This window comes from Lepidochelys kempii, chromosome 7 (genome assembly GCF_965140265.1).
Source record: "Lepidochelys kempii isolate rLepKem1 chromosome 7, rLepKem1.hap2, whole genome shotgun sequence".
NCBI lineage: Eukaryota > Metazoa > Chordata > Testudines > Cheloniidae > Lepidochelys > Lepidochelys kempii.
This window is the reverse complement of record NC_133262.1, coordinates 71,089,104-71,113,278: the sequence shown is the minus strand read 5'-3', so window position 1 is coordinate 71,113,278 and position 24,175 is coordinate 71,089,104. Positions and strand designations below refer to the sequence as shown.

Sequence of the window (24,175 nt, the reverse complement as noted above, 5' to 3'; positions counted from 1 at the left end):
TCATTGTGGTAAGTATGGGAAGCTCCCTCTCTGCTTTGCAAGTGCAACACCGCAATGAGCTGCAGTATTTGCTGCGTAAGGCTCAGCATGACTGCCCGGCTCGAGAACTCACTCTCCTGCTACAGGAGGTGCGTGCCAAGTGCCCATGGTATCCTGAAGCTGGAAGCCTTAAGCTAGCGGACTGGGAGCGATTGGGCCAGACATTGCACAAAGAGCCTCGGGCACCCATGCAGGCTTTACATGCCTGGCACCTCTGCCGCGACGTGGTACAGCGTGTCGCCTCGGACAGACCCTCCCTCGCGAGGCTGGTGCTCTCGCCGCCCCCGTCCGCCCCTGCAGCCATCCCCCCTCCTGGCGATGCGACACAGCGTGTCGCCTCGGAAAGGCCCTCTCCAGCCCCAACAGAGGAGCTGCTGATCCTGCCACCCCCGTCTGCTCCTGCAGCCATCCCTCCCCCTGCTTCGCCCCCAGTGCCTCTATTACCACCGCCTCCCTGGCCTTCCCCACCGGAGCCGGTGTGTGATCACCCTCCCCCCGTGGGGCCCCCCGGAGAGTCATCTGCATCTGCTCAGAAGCTTTCGCTGGTGCAACAAATGGTTCACGCAGCGAAAGCTCGATCAGATCTTACAGCAGAGGAGCTGGCTGATCTGGTCTCCGTTTGCCCGGTGACCTGGCAGAATGATGACCAGGGCAACCCCGTGGGCACCTGGACCACTCTGCCATACTCGGTGGTTAAAGAGGTAAAGAAAGTAATTCGTGAATTTGGCCTGACTAGCACCTTTGTGCGTGGTCTCATTGAAGGGATGGGTGCTGGGTACTCCCTAATCCCTGAGGATTGGAAAACGCTGCTGCGCATGATGTTGTCACCCAGTCAGTATGTTATTTGGCTTAGTGAGTATCGGCAGATGGCAGAACGCCAAGCCCAGGTATATAGAGAGCAAGGTATCATTTATGAGCATTTGGCAGGGGAGGGCCAGTTTGCTACTATTAAGATGCAGTCTCAACTCCCTCAGGCCGTCTTCCCCATTATTTCCACCTGTGCCCAGCATGCTTTCAAGAAGGTCCCAGATTCAGGCAAGCCTACCAAAAGCTTTGTCAGTATCCGTCAGGGTGCCTTAGAGTCCTTTTTGGATTTTACCAACAGATTGCAGGAGGACACTGACTTTCGGCTGCCAGGGGAGGTCTGTGCCATACCTACACAGGTCATGGGACCTCTCCCTGCCGGCTTTGTAGGTCTTGTTCTCCCTCGCTCACATGCTGGGAAACAGGGCTTTTTTGTCATTCCAGGGGTCATTGATGCTGATTACACTGGCATTATTAAGGTTCAGGTGTGGACTCATCTTCCACAGTCGCTCCCGCGTGGACGGTCAATTGCACAATTGATTTTAGTCCCCTATCAGGTGCCAGCTGCCGAGAATCAAACTCGGGGTGGAGGAGGCTTTGGATCGACGTTGTCTCACTCGCCGTCTCACAGCGCGTCTTCTCCACTTGTTGCTCTGACAATGTCAGTCCGCCCCTCGAAACCTCAGTTAACACTTCTCTTAAATGATGTTCCTTTTACAGGGCTGGTGGACACTGGAGCTGACATTACAGTGATTCATGATCTGGAGTGGCCGGTTAGTTGGCCTACGGTTCCTTCTAAAGAGTTGTGGGGGATTGGGGGTAGCAAACCCGGGCGCCAAAGTTTGTCTTGGGTCACGGTCTCTAAACCAGGAGGCCGTGCCCTTGCTACAATCCGCCCTTTTGTGCTCCCTGTCCACCTCAATATTTGGGGCCGTGATTTACTTACAAAGTTAGACACCACCCTCGATATCAACATCTGATGGCCCAAAACCCTCCCTCACCCACCGTGCCTTCCGCCTTACCCTTGGTATGGCAATCCTTAGAGCCCGTATGGATTGACCAGTGGCCCCTCCCTCTAGAAAAGCTAAAAGCGCTTCATTCACTTGTGCAGCAGCATTTGCAAGCACAGCGATTGGAGAGCTCCACCAGTCCCTGGAACACCCCGGTGTTCGTTATTAAGAAAAAATCAGGTGCTTGGCGGCTGTTACATGATTTAAGGGAAATAAATAAACGCATTCAACCTATGGGCCCCTTGCAATTTGGCTTGCCAAATCCAAATTTAATTCCTCAAACCAATCAACTTTGTGTGTTAGATTTAAAAGATTGTTTTTTTACCATCCCCCTTTGCCCTTAGAATTAGCTGCTGTTATTTTGGCCTTTCAACTTTTTGCTGATTATCCCTTTAATTTAATTGTGGATACCCATTATGTTTATCAGGTAATTGATCATTTACCCCTTGCCCTCATTACCCCACAGGTTGATGCAGACCTCCTTCACCTGTTTTTGTCTTTACAGCATCTTCTTGCCACTCGTCATTTCCCTTACTTTGTTGCTCATATTCGCAGTCATACCCCTCTGCCTGGGCCGCTCACTGAGGGCAATGCACGCGCCAATCGCGCGTTGCGTGGTCAGGTAAATTCCCTTTTTTCTGACCCCATTAAAAGCCATGCCTTTTTTCATCAGTCTGCCTCTGTTTTGGCCCGGCAGTTTCACATTCCTGCTGATCATGCACGTTCCATTGTTCGTTCCTGCCCCCACTGTGCTGCTGCTGCTCCTACTTTTTCTTATGCCGTTAACCCCCGAGGTACCACAGCAAATCAGCTGTGGCAAATGGATGTTACTCATGTACCACAATTCCGCCCCTATTCATTTTTACATGTTTCCGTTGATACTTATTCAGGCTTCCTTTGGGCAACCCCACAACGTGGGGAAGCCACTAACAAAGTTTTTCACCATTTGCTGGCCTGCTTTTCTGTTATGGGTCGCCCTTGCCAAATTAAAACAGATAATGCCCCAGCCTACTGCTCTGCAGCCCTCTCCACCTTTTGTGCCCGCTGGGACGTCCGTCTTAAACACGGAATCCCTTATAATTCCACGGGCCAAGCCATTGTTAAACGTGCCAATCGCACACTCAAAACCTTGCTAGATAAACAATTAAAACAAGGGGAGCTCCATCTCCGAACCTTAGGAGACATTCAACAACAAATGTATATCCTCTTGTTTACTTTAAATAATTTAACACTGAATGCAGATCAGCAGACCCCTGCGGATCGGCATTTTCACAAATCTGAGGTACTGGAAAGACCGCGTGTCTTTTACCGTCAGCTGCCCGATCCACAGTGGCTGGGCCCAGCACCTCTAATCACTTGGGGTCGGAAATATGCTGCTGTGTCTCTCCCTGCAGAACCGTTGTGGGTTCCAGCCCGGTGCGTGCAACCAGCACTTAAACAACATGGCATGGCACCAGGGGCTGTCAAATCCCATACCAGAGTTTCAGCTGACCTTGGAGGAAACCGCGTTGCCCCCCAAGTCAACAACGGCGGGACAAAAACGGAGGAGGCGTAGCGTCCCAAGCCAGCCCGTGACATGGGGAGCAGTAAAAGCATTGGTCACCACGGCTCAACAAAAACTGGCAGCAAATCAGCAGCCAGAAACTCCTAAGACTTTGTTTGTGGCAATTCTCGCCCAAATCACTGCTAATTCTGTGATGATTGTGTGCCTTTTGTGCCTGCTATTTCCTGTAGGGGTTGGCTCGAAAGCGCCTCCCCCGTTACAAGCCCGAAGGAGAATAAAACACTGTTCTTTGCTTATGCTAATCTTTTCTCCCAGTACTCTAGCATGGCTAATTGGGGCCCGGCCAACTATATTCTGCCTCGCACGGCTATATCCCTTCACACACCGTACCCGGCCGGGGCTCACAATGTCACCTGTGCGCGTGTAGTTAACTGCACTAGTACAAAGGTGCCATTGGGCTGTCAAAAAATTTTTCAATCCCTTTTAAATTGTTCCCATGCTGTTAATGTTTCATATAATTATGGCCATATCATCCTACCATCAGGATGGGTTTTTACTTGTGGTTCATGCACCTTTAATTATATTCCTGCAAATTTAAGTGATGGCACCCTTTGCTGTCTTAGTAGAATGATACTTATATTGCCTTTTGCTGGTCACAATTGTAGTAAAAGAAGTGTACCCCTTTTAAATAATTATATTGCAGATGTTAAGCTTTTGGTTATTTTGTGTTTGTAATCATTGGGCTTATTTTTTTTGTTGCTGCTGTGTACAATGTATTCCTTCCTTGTTAAGACTTTGTAAAATTTTTGCCCTGGAAAGCTCCCCAGGTTATGTCCTTGTCTGTCTGGGAGTTAAATAGCATGACAAAACAAATTGGCGGCTACCATAAGATGGCCAACTTCAATAAACAAAAAAAGGGGAGATGAAGGGTTAATGTCTAGCTATTCCACCTGGAAGCAGGCGGGGCACACCCTGACTGTTTCCTAGGAGCAATGCACACATTGCTCTATCCAAGGACAAGGGCTAGATATGAACCCTGAGAACTTGATTGTTTGGACAGCAACTGTGGGAGGTTTCTTTAGCCTGGGCTCAAGGCCTGAGAACCAGGATTGTAGTAGATAGAGGATGGTAACTAAGCATATGAATCAACGTCATACATTCCTTTGTGTAGCAGTGTGTAATGCTTAGGGGAAGAAATATAATAAAAGGAGAAGGTGAAAGGCAGGGGGGGCAAAACAGCCCATCTCCGCTGACCAGCCTGTTTGCTTGCATAAAGCTGTGTTCTGTCTCATCACTGAACCGCAACAGGCAGGCCAAAAAAGAATTTGAAGAGCAACTAGCAAAAGACAAAAATTAACATTTTTTGTAAAGTATATCAGAAGCAGGAAGCCCACCAAACAATCAGTTGGGCCACTAGCTGATTGAGGTATTAAAGGAACACTCAAGGAAGGGAAAGCTGTTTCAGAGATGTTAAATGAATTCTTTGCATCAGTCTTCACTGTAGCGATAAGAGGGAGACTGCCACACCTGAGCCAATCTTTGTAGGTGACAAATGTGAATAACTGTCCCAGATTGAGGTGTCAGTAGAGGTGGTTTTGGAATAAACTGATAAATGAAACAGTAGTAAGTCACCAGGACCAGCTGGTATTCACCCAAGAGTTCTGAAGGTGCTCAAATATGAAATTGCAGAACTAACTGTGGTATGTAACCTATCACTTAAATCAGCCTTTGTGCCAAATGGTGGATGTCATGCCAATTTTTTAAAAAGTTTCAAGAAGTGAACCTGGCAATTACAGGCCAGTAAGCCTAATGTCAATATCAGGCAAATTGGTAGAAACTATAGTAAAGAACAGAATTATTAGACACATAGACGAACACGATATGTTGGGGATGAATCAATGTGGCTTTTATAAAGGGAAATCATGCCTCAGCATTCTATTAGGATTCTCTGAAGCAGTCAACAAGCAAGTGGAAAAGGGTGATCCAATGTATTTAGTGTACTTAGACTTTCAGAAAGCCTTTGACAAGATCCTCTTCAGAAAGCCTTTGACAAGGCTCTTAAGCAAAGTAAGCAGTCATGGAATAAGAGGGAAGGTTCTCTCTTGGATCAGGAACTGGTTAAAAGATAAGAAAAAAGAGTATGAATAAATGGCCAGTTTTCACAATGGAAAGAGGTAAATAGCTGGGGCCAGAAGGCTCTGTAGTGGGACCTGTGCTGTTGAAATGATCTGAAAAAAGGGCAAAAAGAGTGAGGTGACAAAGTTTGCACAGGATACTAAATTATTCAAGATAATTAAGTTAAAAGTTGACTGCAAAGAGTTACAATAGGTTTTCACAAAACTGGGTGCCTGGGCAATGAAACAGCAAATGAAATTCAATGTTGGTAAATGCAAAGTAATGCACACTGGAAAAAAATAATCCCAATTATACATACAAAATGATGTCACCACCCAAGAGAAAGACCTTGGACTCACTGTGGAGGGTACCACAAAGGGGGTGAGAGAACCTGGATTTGTGCAGGAAATGGCCCAACTTGATTATCATGCACATTGTGTAAAGAGTTGTCACTTTGGATGGGCTATCACCAGCAGGAGAGTGAATTTGTGTGGGGGGGTGGAGGGTGAGAAAACCTGGATTTGTGCTGGAAATGGCCCACCTGATGATCACTTTAGATAAGCTATTACCAGCAGGACAGTGGGGTGGGAGGAGGTATTGTTTCATATTCTCTGTGTATATATAAAGTCTGCTGCAGTTTCCACGGTATGCATCCGATGAAGTGAACTGTAGCTCACGAAAGCTCATGCTCAAATAAATTGGTTAGTCTCTAAGGTGCCACAAGTACTCCTTTTCTTTTATATTAAAACTGTATTATGCACTTATTCCAGGATTTTCTTAATGAACAAACATTATTGAGATGAACTGAATGAACATCTAACATAAGCCTCATGTGACGTAAGCAGTCTAACAACATAAAATGCCTTAATAAGCATCTTTTTAGCAACAAATGGGCTTAATATTAACAGTAAAGCTTAAGTTGGAAGTGCAGAGACTTGTAAAATGTTCTAGCTCTGATTCAGTGGGCTGCTCATAGGATTGTCTGTGAAATTCGGAGAGCACTTTGCCTCTCCTGCTTGGGCAGCTGAAATAAGGTTTGATAATAAAGCAATAGTTATCATGGGCCTGAATCTCCACCTTTCATAGAATAGAATCATAGAATATCAGGGTTGGAAGGGACCTCAGGAGGTCATCTAGTCCAACCCCCTGCTCAAAGCAGGACCAATCCCCAATTAAATCATCCCAGCCAGGGCTTTGTCAAGCCTGACCTTAAAAATATCTAAGGAAGGAGATTCCCATTCCAGTGTTTCACCACCCTCCTAGTGAAAAAGTTTTTCCTAATATCCAACCTAAACCTCCCCCACTGCAACTTGAGACCATTACTCCTTGTTCTGTCATCAGCTACCTCTGAGAACAGTCTAGATCCATCCTCTTTGGAACCCCCTTTCAGGTAGTTGAAAGCAGCTATCAAATCCCCCCTCATTCTTCTCTTCCGCAGACTAAACAATCCCAGTTCCCCCAGCATCTCCTCATAAGTCATGTGTTCCAGTCCCCTAATCATTTTTGTTGCCCTCCGCTGGATGTTTTTCAATTTTTCCACATCCTTCTTGTAGTGTGGGGCCCAAAACTGGACACAGTACTCCAGATGAGGCCTCACCAATGTCAAATAGAGGGGAACAATCACGTCCCTCGATCTGCTGGCAATGCCCCTACTTATACAGCCCAAAATGCCATTGGCCTTCTTGGCAACAAGGGCACACTGTTGACTCATATCCAGCTTCTCATCCACTGTAACCCCTAGGTCCTTTTCTGTAGAACTGCTGCCGAGCCATTCGGTCCCTAGTCTGTAGCGGTACATGGGGTTCTTCCATCCTAAGTGCAGAACTCTGCACTTGTCCTTGTTGAACCTCATCAGATTTCTTTTAGCCCAATCCTCTAATTTGTCTAGGGCCCTCTGTATCCTATCCCTACCCTCCTGCGTATCTACCGCTCCTCCCAGTTTAGTGTCATCTGCAAACTTGCTGAGGGTGCAATCCACACCATCCTCCAGATCATTTATGAAGATATTGAACAAAACCGGCCCGAGGTCCGACCCTTGGGGCACTCCACTTAATACCAGCTGCCAACTAGACATGCAGCCATTGATCACTACCCACTGAGCCCGACAATCTAGCCAACTTTCTATCCACCTTATAGTCCATTCATCCAGCCCATACTTCTTTAACTTGCTAGCAAGAATACTGTGGAAGACTGTGTCAAAAGCTTTGCTAAAGTCAAGGAACAACATGTCCACCGCTTTCCCCTCATCCACAGAGCCAGTTATCTCGTCATAGAAGGTAATTAGATTAGTCAGGCATGACTTGCCCTTGGTGAATCCATGCTGACTGTTCCTGATCACGTTCCACTCCTCTAAGTGCTTCAGAATTGATTCCTTGAAGATCTGCTCCATGATTTTTCCAGGGACTGAGGTGAGGCTGACTGGCCTGTAGTTCCCAGGATCCTCCTTCTTCGCCCTGTGTAGTTATGTACATCAGAGCAGAATGGATGTAAAATGCTACCATTCTGATTTTGTAATGCACTGTCTTCTGTACAGGATGGCCCACCTCTTCAAGGATCAGGAGGCCTGGGGCCAGTCAGCCCTCCTCAGCTATCAGACCCAACTGGGAAGGGGCCAGTTGTGCCCTATAAAGGGCTGAGAGAGCTCAGCTAAAGGAGCTGCAGGTGGGAGATGGGCTCCTTCAGTAGTCCCTAAAGCAGATGGATTGCAGGGAAGGATGCATCCTCATTTCAGCACTAAGAGAGGCAAGAGGAAAGCCTTGGGAGCGGTAACCCAACTTGAGCAGGGGAACTGTGCCCCCTTTTTTTCCCCATAGTGTTTTGCCTAAGTTTTATGTATGAAGAGTAAAACTGTGCCTGGAAGGAAACTTGGGCATGGAAGTGTGTCCTTCCCACGAAGGCAGGATATTTAACCGGCGTGAGGGAAAACCAGCATTACCTAGCCTGGAGCCACAGTGGCAAGACAGCACCGCTAAACACCCACTTTGGACTAGTGTAAATGACTGCATAAAGAACAGGATGACAGAGCTTTCGGCCCTATATCTTTCTAGTTTATCTGAAGACTCTTTACTCTTCTTACAAACACAAGACAATGTTTAAAAAGTCTGAAAAGTTATCCAGCCTTTGTCAAGGGACAAGAGAGAAGCTGAGAATGGGCAACAGTGGATGGATCTCTTGATGATTACCTGTTCTGTTCAATCCCTCTGGAGAACCTGGCATTGGCCACTGTTGGAAGACAGGATACTGGGCTAGATAGACCTTTGGTCTGACCAAGTATGTCTGTTCTTATGAGAGACTGGACTTGCCTAACTCTCCCCATTTTGGTTAGAGACTTAGATCCAAACTCGACTTTCACTTACTCCAGTGCAGTCTCACTGAGGTCAGTGGGAATGTGCTGGGGTAACTGGGAGGAGAGTTTGGCTCTCAGGCTTTTGCTGAGTTTCTGTAGCCTTCCAGTTAAACCTTTGGTGTTCCAGCTGAGTTATTGAAATTATCTTAGTTGGCCCTTTATTCACTGTGATTGCCATTCTTACTCCTGAGGTGGCAAGCTGGTTGGCTGCTGACTCATCCTTTTCCTGGCTTCTCAGTTGGTTCCCATTCTTGATCACCACCAACTGTAACATGGTTATTGGAGGCTTCCAGCACTTACTGTTCAGGGGAGAGAATTTGCAAAAGCTTTGTATGACACCTTTAAGGAAGTCACATTGAAACGCCAGATTTTGACCAGATGTACAAGTAGAACATAGTGCAAGTAATTTCCTGTCGCTTGTGCTAAGGCTGGCCAGAATCTTGTTCGGGAATTTGTTCTTGCTTCTGGCTAGCTGCCTAAAGATAGGTAAGGAGAAGCAGTCTGAAGACTGGATCTTGCCTCTGGCCCTCCTGCACACTGGCCAGAAGAGCTGGCTGGGCATGGAACAGGCAAAATACTCCATTATCTCAAAGGGTGGTGGAGCTACCATTGCCATAGATGAAATAGGAGAGGGAACTTTCACTACCCCAAAGAAGAGGAAGAACTGTAGGGGAATGCTTCTTACTGAAGGCAGGGAGAGGAGGGGGAACTCTCCCTCTGCTTTTACCAGAGGAGGAGGAATGGTATTCACCTCCTATTACTTTAAACTCTAGGTACCACTTGTGTGGGTGATGTCTGGAAGTTCCCTGACAGCTCCAGCTACAATGCAGACAGCAATGTACCAACCATCTGCGTGCTGGAGGACAATGATCAATCAGAAACAAACAATTACAAACATGCTTGATGGCAACTTACAATTTGTTAGTGATATGTTTGTTCCATTTCTCTTTTCTGATGTTTCTAGTGGATTATGTGATGAAAGAATCTTAGCCACAATCTGAATCATAAATATATTACAAGCGTTATCATCACTGTTCATATTTGCCTAATTGCTTGCTTCTATGGAGACTCTTTTTCCTCTATTTTGACTTGACCATAGCTACTATATTTTTCTTCATAATTTTCCTCATTTACATATTTAAATCAGTGATTAATCAGCTAATCCACATAAAACCCTGAGGCCTGTACATATTACTAAAGTCTGCAAAGTGCTTTGAAATTGTAAATAGAAAACAGATCTCTGCCTTCCATACAAGCTAAGTACATAAATTTAATAAACATATTTTAAGGTGATCCACAGCATGTGAAGTTGAGACCCCTGTCCTTAAGAAATTCAAAATATGTGGCTTTGGTGACTGAGTTTGATAGTGTCACAACTGCATACTAGATGGATTGATATTAGCATGGTTCAGAAACAAACAGTGGATCTATAATGGTACAATTGCCACCACTGCAGTGGGGTATTACCAAACTTTGAATGCTTTGGAATTGTGACAGTCAACGCAATGACTGCTTTGCCGAGTAATATTTGATTTCTAAGTCTCAGTAACAGAAGAATTTAAACCACTCTAATTTACTTTAGTTTTCTACTTTGCTTTTTGTCTCTAAAAAAACTAAATGCAATAAATAAAAAAATTTAACAACATTCCATACAAATACAGATAAATACAATGCATAACCCTACAGGATTCATATCCACATACACTCCCCATCTCCAAACATTCAATTTAGGTAACTATAAGTAGCTGAAGAGCTCTCTATAGGGAAAGGTGAATGCCACTAACACTTTCAAATGTTATTTTTTTCTAGAAACTTGGAGTAGGCAGTGCTGCACTGTTGGCAGCGGTGTCGATATCGGAGTCGAAATCATGTTTATAGCTGACTCATTATAGTTAGAGAAATGCTAACATGTAAGATTCTCAAGAAGCAGTCTGGTTAGAAGGCCTGATGATCAGTCAAGCTAAAAATAAATTCAGAATGAAGTGTATTTGGAAAACATCTGAAGCACTACAATGCAGTCTTAACCAGAATCAATGATTTTAATGATAAAACCATAGGTCCTGATTCAACGAGGTACTTAAGCACATGCTTATCTTTATGTCCACTTTTAAGGGTGGGCCACCCAAGATAAGAAATGGCCATAACTAAAAAGTGTTGACTAAATGCTTTTCTTCAAACTAATTGGCCAAGGGAGTATCCTTTATGTTAGTCTACAATTCTGCTAAGTAGCTTTCTGGTGTCAGCAGAGATCTCTCTATCCCTGAAGCAATGGTCTAAAGAAAAGTACGAATACAACAGTCTAAAGAATGGAGCTTTTGTTCCTGGGCTCCCAGATTTTTATTTGCTGGTCAAATTGCCAAACAAGCTTAAAAATGATAAATAATCATTAGTATACTTTCACATTCCTACAACAGTTTCCATCTGAAGACCCCAAGGTGCTACAAACATTGATGAATTATGCCTCAAAGTACCTTTCTGAAGTACAGAAGTATTAACATTCCAGTTTTACAGCTGGGGAACAAAGGAACAAAATCATGTAGGCACCTAACACCTATTGAAATCAATGGATGACAGATACCTAGGTGCTTCTGAAAATCCCAACATATACCTTTAAAATCCCAACAATACCTTTAAAAATCTGGCCCACAAAAATCATGGTCTAATTGTAATCAATGGCAAAACTCCAATTGACTTCAGTGGGATCAGGATTTCCACACGGTCTGTGGTAGACTCAGGAATGGAACCCAGATTTCCTGAATCCCAATACCTCAGTCTCACTACTAATCAGTGTTGCATCCCATCTAACTTTTCTATCTGCTTGACTTCTTACCTTAATCTTTTTATTAAACTCTTCTCTGACTCTATGCAAAATACTGATGGAAGGCATTTACGGTTCTTGATGCTAGTTGTCCTGATAAAAGTGGATGCTGTGGAGCTTTGACAAGTTCAAAGCAAAGTATAAGGAATTCCTCTTCTCCTTGGTGCTCTTTCTATTTTTTAGTCCTAGCTCTGCTATGCTACCGTTCATTGGCAGAACTTGCACATATCTTCCAACAGAGTGCAGGCTCATCCAGAACCATCATGCATTCTCCCCACAGAACAAAAATTATACTGTATAGCTCATCACTGATCGAATTAAAGTGATGCCAAATAGCCGATGTGCCATCTGTGAAGTGAGCTTATTGATTCTGAAGATACATGGTGCTTAGTCCTGCGTTTCACCACTGAAACCAAGTGGAGCAGGATCAAGCCTCTGGTGATAATCTAGCATGATTGAAGTGGAAACAGGACTAGCATGGCCAGAATAAGTTTAGAGAATGTCAAGTTTGACTTTCAAGGATCAGTCATTTTTGTACTTCCTTATAGGCTACTTCCGTGGGTGGTATTATCACTCTGCCTGTTTGTTAAATATCAGAGCACTTCACCGCCTGTGCGGCACTCTCTACTGCCAGTACGACAAGCCTTCTCATAATCATCCAGAGGCTTTATTAATTCATTGATAATCATCACCATCCTTCCAGCACAATGGTGTCACTATGCATCAGAATGTGAATTAATTTGGCTTTTTTCTTGCCAGTGTTGCTAGAGGATTTCTGGAAACTTTCAGAAGGATGGACTAAAATTTGAGTCATTAATGGCTGTCTGTTGGCCATTGTTATCCCAACATAACTGCACAAGGTGTATTATTGTAAATCGATGCGTCCTGAGAAAATAAAGCCATTCCATTCCCTCCATTTACGTAGTGTGCTCAATACTGAGGCCTATTATGAAAGCACATGACAAGAAAGTGAAACATGCTGGCTCTTTCCTGAGCCATTTTAATGCAATGCCTGTGAAGACAGAGCAGTGACTCAGTACACAGACTAGTTCTGTCAAAAGTATCATTGTTATTGCAGCTAACTGTATGCCCCGAAACTTCAAGCACTATCACCACCAAAGTTCGTCCTCTGAATTTCCTTCTTGGATTTTTCCAAGAGACTCCACCCAAATCTTATGGTAGAAAAATAGCATCTGTTCTCTACAGGTGAATTTGCAGATTCAGATTTGTCCCTGGTTCCTTGTCAGTATGGTCAAATACAATTTAAAACCAAAACAAGACCCTAAATCTGCCACCAGTCCTGATGCATGAGAGACCACCGCTACTGTGAGATCTAGCAGCTATTTATTGACAACTGACCACTGGGTCACTAAGACTCTATTGGGTTAGTACTGGCATAGCTTTTAGAATGTAACTGGAATAAAAAGGAGACAACATACTCTGTTTAATATCTAAATTCAATGGGCTGCATTCCAATATCTGGTATCAGTTAGAAATAAGGGAGACTCGTGGGTTTTCTTCCAGGTATTTATGCTCTCACTGGCTAAGATGCCGTAATATCACGACACCTTTGTGAAATCAATGCCATCTCAGTCAATACTGAAGCCTTTACTCTCTCAAGAGACTTGTATAAATCATAGAGATAAAGAAAAATGGCAGCACCATTCAGGCAGCTGAGTGGCTAATCTATAGATTAAGAAAGAAACTGATGTAACAAATGTGGATAACACTCTTCAACTTAATCACTTTGGACAATGTGCTTTTTGCAATATCCCAAAATACCATCTCCAGTTGACCCATTTTGCTCATCTGTTTCCCTGAGCATCAAGAATTATGGCTGCTGCAATGCTGAACTTTCCTGCTTTGAGGCCTGTAAATGTGATCTGTCATGTTACAGAAACAATTTCACCTTGTCCAGTCAAGCAGAATCAGAGAAGAGTTTACTAGGAAGGGACTAGGAGAGTGACATTGATAGTAAGATACCATGTTATACATGCATGTATGATTAGAAGTTAGAGTAGTTACCTCCAGAGAGGACCACTATACAAAAATAACCGGTTCCCAAATTTCACAGAAGTTATGCTTCCAGCTGTGATTTATATTCACTATCTTTCTCAGAAACAAAAAACTTGGAGTGGGCAAAAACAGAATCAGAAAAATTGTGAATTTGTTTTCAAAATTTCACGGAGAAAAAGTAGCATTACAAAACCTCAGTACTTCTAAAGGTCTTTCTATTTACCAAAACACGGTATTGAACTGCCTCTTTATTCACACTGAAATCAACAGGAGTACTCGTGGGAGTAAATGCTCACCAGTGTGAGTAAGTGTTTCACAACTGGCTACCTTATGTAATATTGCACTATTTATTCACAGCCATCTGTTGTGATCATTGTGTAATGAACAGTAGACATGTCTCTCTGCAGCCACACGGGGGGGAAAAGATCTTTTAAATGAAGGTGCACAACAAGAAAAGCAATATCAAGTTCCAGAGATTCTTTATGTAGGTGCAGGTCCCAAATCCCTTTACAAGCTGCCATCAAACAGAAAGTAGTTTGGTCTGAAAGCCCACATCTTTCCTTACAGATGATTTTTTCCCGGCCTTCTATTGTCTATGGCTTATAAGAAGATTTATTGATTAAAGTTTCTCTTCACTTGCTGGCTGGAACTTGTACAGTTTGATTTCTCCATTCTGCTTGCTTGTGGGGATTTATATACCACTAAAAGTCTCAAAGCTCCTTACTTCCATTGCTGTCCTTGCTCAGACTGGCCTCTCTCTGGAATAATCAGTTTTAAAAAGGAAAGCTGAGGAACCAGATTTCTCTCTGCTCCCCAAAAGTATCTTCTTTCTCCCAAGTCTTCTCTCTCCATGGTCTTCCACTGACATGCAGTCTTCATTAGCTGCAAGCCTGACAGAATGCGGGTGGGGATGCACACAGAGAGAGAGAGAGAGAGACTGGACAAACCACTCCTTTTACTTATATATGACTCCCTCATAGTGAAAAGAAACTAGAAAACAACTCTTGAGATTCAAAGCTTCACACTATCCAATCTTCCAGGATAGAGGTGAAGATGGAAAAAGGGGAAAAAATCCTTTCCAAGTTTTTAAAAGATTTGGAGTCAAATTACAATCTAGTGTGATCTGGTGACAGTTTGCGGAGGTTGCCAACTTTCTAATAGCACAAAACCAAACACCCTTGCCCTGCCCCTTCTCCAAGGCCCCACCCTTTTTCAGATGCCCCAGCCCCTCCACAACCCCTGTCTGTTGCTCCCTCTCCCCCACCCTCACTCACTCACTCATTTTCACCAGGCTGGGGTAGGAGTGCAAGACAGACTGAGGGCTCTGGCCAGGGGTGCAGACTCCAGGATGGGGCCAGAAATAAGGATTCCAGGGTGTGGGAGGGGGCTCTGGGTTGGGCCAGGAGGTGGGGGTGCAGGCTCTGGGGTGGAGCAAGGGATGAGAGGTTTGGGGTGCAGGAGGGGCTCCAGGCTAGGGGTGGAGTATGGGAGGGGGCTCTGGGCTGAGGCAGGCGGTTGGGATGCAGGTGTGTTTGCAGGGTTTGGGCTCTGGGAGGGAGTTTGGGTGTGGGAGGGGACTCAGGGCTGGGGCAGGGGGTTGGGGTATGGGAAGGGGTGCAGGGAGCAGGTTCCGGATGGCAGTTACCTTAGAGGGCTCCCCAGAAGCAGTGAAGTATCTCTCTGGCTCCTAGGCGGATGGGCGGCCAGGCGGCTCTGCATGGTGCCTGTTGCCTCTGCCCACAAGCGCCATTAGATGTGGTGTCTGGCCAACTGGAGCTGCAGAGCCGGTGCATGGGGCAGGGGTAGTGCACACAGCCCTCCAGCCATCCCTCCGCCTAGGAGCCAGAGGGACATGTTGCCGCTTCCAGGAGCCACGTGGAGCCAGGTAGGGAGAATGCCAGGCCTGCCAACTGGACTTTTAATGGGTCTCTTTTCAACTGGACGTTCTGGTCGAAAACCAGACACCTGGCAACTCTAAGTGTGCACTGATTTCAATCTGGATTGGGTCATCAGAATAACTATCTACACATACTGTAATGTGCTCTTGTGATTATAGTAGAATTTCATAGACTGGATATAACTTTCTTGAAGCTAATCACTGAATGTGTGATTTAAAAACTACCACCACCACCACAACTGGGTCTTTTGAAGGAAGGAGAGAGAATTATAGCAATGCCTTTTGCCTTACTGCTGACTTTTCAAAATGTTTTGTTATAGTCACACGTTTTGCTCAGATTAGCCAATTAATTTAGATTCTGCTAGCACTTGTAGATGCAAAACGTGGGGAAGAGCTTAAGGAGGCTTCCCCTTCACTTCCATGGTCTGTATAAAGGCCTGCAAAATTGTAACCTGCAGTCTATAGGTAGCTCCTTCCCTAGTCCCCCAGGGGTGCAGGACACCTCAGTGAGTGCAGGGGTGAAGCAGGACCCTGGCACACCCCATACACCACGAGCCAAACTGGCCAGCTACATGGTGGGGAAGTAAGCTGCACTTCACAATTGGGTGTTGTAGCAGATGCACATGCACTCCATAACTAGAAGCTCCAAGAGTCATTCTGCCCACTTTCCTCAGGGTTAGTGTAACTCTTTGCTAAGGGATATGCCTAAATGCACAATCTAGCCGCTAATGTGTAAGAACTTTTAGATAAAATCCAACATACTTGATTCAAATCCATATTTTTATTCAGTGTCATACATATTCCATGCAGCAACACTGTGAAAAACATTTGTTACAAATCTAAAACTTGTGCCAGAGCTACTGCAAGATTTGCTGGCATTTTCTATCCTTGCCTGTGAACCTGGCATGATTTATAGTTTCAGGTTTTCAGCTGAGCTTGATGGTTTGTTCAAACCTGAAACTCAAAACGAAGAGCAGATGTAAATCCCTGTGATCCAAAACCAAGGGAAATGTTTGGCACAAAAATGAAGCCTCTGTCTCTCCATCCATGGTTTGGGAACTTGATGATGAAAATGAAAGAAAAAACCTGCTGTTATCCATAAAAGCAATACAAGAGGCTTGATCTTAATGGTATTTGAAAACTGTTCTCTCACTATCTTTTTCACTTTCAGATTTGAGAAGCATGTTCGTCGTTTACATTTTTTACCCTGCACATTAGTTTGGAGCACATCACCATAACCTTGTTTTGTGCTTGATGATGCTGACAGAAAAATCACTAAATGACACCTATAGTGCACTGTCAGCTATGCTGCATTCAGTGTTATATTAGAGCTAGGTGTTGTTAGATACCCTGTTAGAGTCTCAATTAGCTTACCTCCAAAACTGGTTTCAGAGTAGCAGCCATGTTAGTCTGTATCCGCAAAAAGAAAAGGTGTACTTGTGGCACCTTAGAGACTAACAAATTTATTTGAGCATATGCTTTTGTGAGCTATAGCTCACTTCATCAGATGCATTCAGTGGAAAATACAGTGGGGAGATTTATATACACAGAGAACATGAAACAATGGGTGTTACCATACACACTGTAAGGAGAGTGATCAGGTACAGTGAGTTATTACCAGCAGGAGAGCGGGGAGGAGAAAAACATTTTGTAGTGATAATCAAGGTGGGCCATTTCCAGCAGTTGACAAGAACGTCTGAGGAACAGTAAACAATAACCATGGGGAAATAGTTTTATTTTGTGTAATGACACATCCAGTCGCAGTCTTTATTCAAGCCTAAGTTAATTGTATCCAGTTTGCAAATTAATTCCAATTCAGCAGTCTCTCACTGGAGTCTGTTTCTGAAGTTTTTTTGTTGAAGAATTGTCACTTTTAGGTCTGTAATCGAGTGACCAAAGAGATTGAAGTGTTCTCCGACTGGTTTTTGAATGTTATAATTCTTGACGTCTGATTTGTGTCCATTTATTCTTTTACGTAGAGACTGTCCAGTTTGACCAACGTACATGGCAGAGGGGCATTGCTGGCACATGATGGCATATATCACATTGGTAGATGTGCAAGTGAACGAGCCTCTGATAGTGTGGCTGATGTGATTAGGCCCCTATGATGGTAAAACTGTAAAATTATAAGGTCCAAATATTTTTCTATTTTAATTTCTTTTTAAAGCAATTGAGGAACAATTTGGCTACCTGAGCTGAAAGACTATTGATTCTGAATTCCTCTCTTCTCTCCTGAGAAGGCAGTGTAGTTATGATTTCCCCTTTCCTCTCTTGGGCCTTGGCTTTTCAATATGTTCTGTCATATCCTGGTTATAGTGTTTCAACACACAGCTGGCACATCATATTAAATGCGTGTTCTCGTGGTAATACAGTTCTGGAGCCTTACAATTCCACCTCTTTAGCAGCAAAACTCTTGTTTTGCAAAATAAAGTCTACAGAGTTCCTGTCTAAAAAAAGTCTCCTTTCCTACCAGGAAGGTGAAATTGTAAAGCTCCAGGACTACCTCAGTGTGAAAGCACCTCGGCCCAGATTTTTAAAAGTATGTAAGTATTGTTGTGTTCAGTGGACAGAATTTAGACTCCAAAGTGGCTAAATCCTTTTTGAAAATGAGATTTAGGTTCCAAAATCAGTTAGGCATTGCGACACTGAGCACAGGAATGGCTAAATACCTTTAAAATCTGGGCCTTTGTCTTGTCTTTTACTACATGCATCCTGGGAATGTTATCATGAGGAGCAAGAAAATGTGTCCCCCACTTCCCGTTTGGATTTCCTCTCTTTCCACCCCCACCCTTAAAAATAAAAGCAAAACAAAATAAATACCCACAACTTCCTCATTGTCTTCTGATGCAATACCTTTAAAAATGGAGGAGGAAGGGGAACACTGTCTTTATATGGAGTTTTACATGGAACCTGATGACGAGAACAGGGGACAATACTTATAAGTCTACATGGAGAACTGGCAATCCAATGCTCAATGTTGTACTTCCCATGTGATGTGCCTTTTCTTGTCTGTTGTCAAATTCAGTAAAATCTCTGAAGTGATTCTACTTCTTTTTTTCCACATACCTGATCAGGATTTCTTTTTTAATTCACACAATTTGCTCCTGGGGCCCTCTCATCGCTTTGCAAGGCTGATTTGCGATGTCTGTCATGTACCTTAGGGGCACACTGTTTATATAACCCTACAACTTATTGCTAACAGAAATGTCAAGCCCACTTGCCCCACATCCACAAATCTAATCTTGTCCTGTCATTTCAAGGACTCCACCTGATCATTTTGGGTCAATGCAGCTCCTACTTCTAATCCTACTGGCCTCTGGGACACAAACGTTTGATAACACATGTTTTATGGTTAACCCGTTTCACCTCAGTGACCCTTGAGACTTTTACTTTATGATCTTATGTGTGGTGTGGCATTAGTCTTGAAAATGACATTGATATGGCCAAAGAAAATGACAAACTCCAGATAAAATTTGCATACAGCTGCTCTGAGGGCTTATTTTGTGGACAGTAAGGCTCTGATCCTATAAACAGATGGCATTTTTTCTATAATGTAATTACCACGGAAGTGATTAAAACCCTTCCCTTCAGAGATGGACCCAAGCCACAAAATTCAGCTCTGGATGCTATGACAATTCATATCAGATGAGGATCTAGCTGCTTGCTTGTAAGTCAACACAGTAGTAGATTTCTGAACACAACCCATATTGAGCAAAATTAAATTATCCTTTATGATCAAGAAGAATCACAAGAAGATTTCAGCAGAGATTGAAAACACAGGATAGGCTCTGCTGGCTGCATAATTATTTTTAGTCAGTACCAACAAAAGCCAACTGGAGTAACAGTTGCTCCCATGTTAATGGAAATAAGTATGAACAATCAATACAATGTCAAAAATCAACAGGAAAACATGCTTAAAGATCTGAGAAAACATTAGACACATTCAAAATATATATTCTGTGTGGTGTTTGGCCTAACTGCACCTTTATGAGAGTCTTTCCATTTACTTCATGGGGTTTGAATCAGGTCTTGACAGGATTTCATTGCAACATCTCACCTCTAGCCCAGAAATACTAGACTACAGTCTTCTGATAGAACCAAGTCAAATAAGCATCACATCATCTTAATGTTAATAATTGATTTTTCTGCCCCTTGCTTTTAAAATCCATTGAACCTGCCTGCCTGACAGCTGGTGACCCTAATGCACACCACTTAGTGGGCTAGAATCAGTCTATTCATTGTAGACTATATTACTACAATTAAAGGGCAGGCTAAAAGAAAAGCTAGACCAAACACAAAGCAATCTATAATGTGAGTGAGCCAGACATACAATACTGCAGAGCAACAGGTATCTCTGGCAGCAGTCATCCAAATAGCCTTTTCGACACCTAGCAAAGGAAGAAAACAACAAAAATAACCAGCAACCACGAAAATAGAAAGAAACAAGCATCATTTTAAAAAAAAATCACTCTGGAAATATATTACTTTTTCAAGGTACAAGAAAGTAATAAGGGATTGGACATGACCCTTTGTTTTATGCCTTTTTTATTTTTCTTAAAGAAAAAGCAGATAAGAAAATTAAATGAATAATTTGGTGCTATTTGTTAAATGGGATCCCTTTTTAGGAAATATGCCTTGTTCTGCTAAGATATTGTACATACATTCTTATTCAAACAGAATGAAAATCAGTAACAAAACAAAAAAATGAACTTGTGCCTGTATGGTGCTTTCACAAGAGGAGGTGTAATATAGTGCTACATTCTGTCCATTTTGCTCATGGGAAGTAGAACCTTACCCCACAAGTAAAGTAGAACTTCATGTGAGCCTGGGGACACATTCTTGTCCAGAATGTTTAAAAGACATAAAGAGACCATATTTTCGCTAAATGTTTAATGTTGCACTTTAAGGAACATAAAATTTTGTACTTTTCAGTTCATTTTTTTTGTTCCTTTGGAATCATATTGTTTTACTAGTAGCACAAAACAAAAGAGTACAGAAAATAAAGGTGAGGATCCTTAGCTGGTTAATAAAGACACAATTCCATCAAAATCAATGGAACTATTCCGATTTTGATCCAATATGTTTTATTGCTACAGATCCCCCTTTGCTTTTTAAAATCGCTTATAGGGGTGTGTACTTTTTCCAGCAAAAATTACCTGATCAACAAGATTTATAAGTCTTATACTAAAGGGATACCATTCTTTAAAAGCAATTGAAATTGGCCATAATAGAATTCCAACAATAGGCAAAGGGTCATCTCTTACGGCAAGAGTTGCCTCCAGCATGTGATCAAGATAGTAGAAAAATATTTGACATACTTGGATCTGACAAGATTGAGTCGGTTTTCGGCAAAAATTGGTCACAGCGGACTCCTTGGTAGCCCTCTTTGCACCTGAGAAAAAGGGGATAAATGACAAACATACGCATGTGGAAGTAAAAAGTGAATTTCAAAACATCACATTAACTGGAAACATTGTTGGCAATGCTGCAAAGGACTTACATGTCTCTAATAATTTGAGCCATTACAGAAGCAGCTTATTGCTGTAAATAAATCAGGTGATATAAAATAGTCTCCATTTCAAGAAAGCTTCCTCTGAATAGTTCTTGACCATTTTATATCAAAAGAAACTGTTTAAATGTGATTTTCTTAACTTCAGTAAAAAAGCAATTATATGTAGTAAAATAAATTATCATTACATTTTGTTATAGGTTTATAGAGCCTCGGTCCTGTACCAGATGGCACATTTACAACTTCTCAGTCTTTGGCTGTCCTAATAAAGAGTGAATATTTATCTTGCCATTAATTTTAAGGTCCTTTCTTGCCATGCCTAAAGGGTAGCATGTCTTTGGGCAATATTTATCTCTCACCAATCTGGCGCATGTAAACCAAAATGTCCGCTGCCTCCACACATTTATTTTATAGTCAGATTCTAATACTGTTATTCAGACGGAATAAGTCCTTACTCCACATTAATCCCATTGACTTCAGTGTGACTATTTGTGGAATAGGTTACTATTCAATTTAAATAAGGATATCAGAATTCTGCTATGGCTAGTGTTATGCAGGAAGTCAGACTAGACAATCACAATGATCCCTTTTGACTTCAAAATCTAAGAATCTATTAATTGTGTTAACGATCTGGATTCTTCTCAACTGTGTTCAAACATGCTAAAATTTTGTAAGGTAGAATGCTATTGCTGAGTCACAAATAATTGAATAATGACCACTGTTCCTAAGCACAGAAGAGAGAGGACTCAGAGTATTTTGTTTTTAACCTCCAACCCTGAGGGACCAAAAAGTGACTCATGTAAGAGAACAACAGACTCTAACACCTTTACAAACACTGCACTCTTGAACTTGTTTATTTGGCGTGCCTCCTATCCAAGTACCAAAATAACCCACAGAAGGGGTGCTGGTTTTCTACTGGTGGCAACATGTTCTATTAGCCTTTTGAAAATCATTTTTATTTGCCACTCTGACTGTCATTCTATGATAGTAAATGTAGTCATGTTACATAGCAAAAATACACATTTTATTAAATTGAAAATCTGTTCTCTGAAAGTTGCAAAATGATATTTAGCATGGCCATATTCTACAAATACTCACCTCACTAGCTAGAGTGAGTCTTTGATGAGGCCCAGAGCAATGGAGATGCAACCACTCCCAGTGGGACAGAGAGGGAAATCTCAGCCAGGAGCAGCTGGAGCAAACACTGTATATATTCCATCCACTGATTCCTCCTCCCTGTCCCCTCCTGATGGCCTTCAGTCTGTGGGGGTGTAAGAAAGAGGGGAAGGTGTTCCTTCTTTCTTTTTCCCTCTTCCCACATCCCCCTTCTTACCCATTCTGTTTGGGAAGTGGGGGAGACTATACCTCACATTGCATTAGGGCAATGGAGCCTGTCCCACCCCATTCTTGCTGCTGTTGGACAGGGGTTTGAGATGGGCCAGATGATTGGCTCTTGCCAGAGCAGGAGTGTGGTGGTTGGCTATTGCTTGGTGTTGAGGCAGATAGCCATTTTGGGGTCTCTGTTCCAGGACTATCCTTTCCCAGTCTTATCATGTATACTGGACATCCTGTGATTCTGGGTGGCTCGGCTGATCACCAATCTTTCATCTGTGGTCTGGAAAGGATTTTATCAATATGGCAAAATTGGCAATCTGTGGTGTGGCTTTTTTTTCTTTCACTTTCCATCCCAGAGGTCTGGTTTGGGGGTTTTATATACATTAGCTGGAACTTTGGGTGGCTTCCATTATAGTTGGTGGGTTAGAAAAGAGTCCAATGGGCTTCTTGGGCACAATGGGACAGAGAGGGAAAACTCAGCCAGAAGCAGCTGGAGCAAACACTGTATATACTCCATCCACTGATTCCTCCTCCCTGTGAGGAGGAACAACATTGTGGTGAGCACAACATTGTGGTGAGGTGGTGTTTCATGCAGCGTGTGGCTCACCTCATCTCATGTGTCTTACCTCCTGCATATTGGAGAGGAAGGGTTGGGAGCCTGGCTAGACCTGAGGGTGTTGAGAGGGCGCATTGCCCTCATACCATTTTCAGGTTGGTAGAATCCAGGGCCATTGGTGCCCAATTGAAGTCTACACTGGAACAGCAATGCTTGGTAGTTTGAGAAGGTGGTGGTGGGGGCTCCCCATTGGATAACTGCTTTAATAAAGGTGCAGCCTCCACATATAATAATTCTATAGTGCACATTTCTCATTGTTTCTGTGTCAGGATTAATATGCAACTCCATTGGGCTCTGAGGAACAGAGAAGTGCAACACTCTTAACTTGATTGAATTTACAGGGACTAGCCATTTCATTTTCACTTTCCTGTGATATAACATATCAAATTATTCATGTATTTTCAATACTTTCTTAATTAAAAAAAATATTGTTCATAGGCATATCACAGTGAGAATATACTAGTTTATTTAACACACATACAAATAGCCTTACAGAAAGTAAACAATATTTAAGAAGGAATTATTAGCTGTAGCTTATGTCTTACAAATTATTTAAAATGCTTAATTTAAGATTTGTCATGTTGCAAACTGCAATGAGACCTGATCTACAATGAATACTACACCAATCTTGAAACCTTTGCAATCATGTCTCATGGGATGGCAGAAAAAGTAGTAAGCATTTGTGGACCCACTTTATACTCTCATTTGACAGTTAGAGTAGTAAAAGATAACGAAACGTGATGATGTTGTGGCACCCTAATCCGTGCTAAAACAGCCACTGTGCTTCTAAACTGGTGGCTGTGCCCATCATCTTTGCTATGCCTGCATACAACACTCTTAAGTGGCAGTATGCCTTTAAGAAAGTGACAAATGAAAGGTTCCATTTAAAAATCACACACATGTCACATTAATAAGTTCAAATAAATCTAAATGAGCTGGCTGAATATTGCCAGCAAGCTGTGGAAATGATCAAAATTATATTTATGTCTGTGTTTGAAAGCCATGATTAAGGAGAGAAATCTTGAAAATACTTAGATGAAATAGACTGTTCCAATGGTGACTATTTTATTATGTAATAAGCAAGGGTTTGTTAAACATGCCTTTATAAAAAAAATGGAGGTGGCAGAAGAAATTGATTACACAGACCTAAAAGTACAGATCTGTAT

The 24,175-nt window shown here is 42.8% G+C and overlaps 1 protein-coding gene across 2 annotated transcripts in view; it reads right to left on the bottom strand.

Moving 5' to 3' along the window:
* Positions 1-24,175, bottom strand: part of NRG3 (neuregulin 3) — a 920,908-nt gene that overhangs the window by 221,686 nt on the left and 675,047 nt on the right. For both annotated transcript variants that reach the window (XM_073353289.1, XM_073353290.1), the window contains exon 3: positions 20,868-20,941. In XM_073353289.1, coding sequence (XP_073209390.1) covers positions 20,868-20,941 — 74 coding nt within the window. The remainder of the gene's footprint in view (positions 1-20,867; positions 20,942-24,175) is intronic.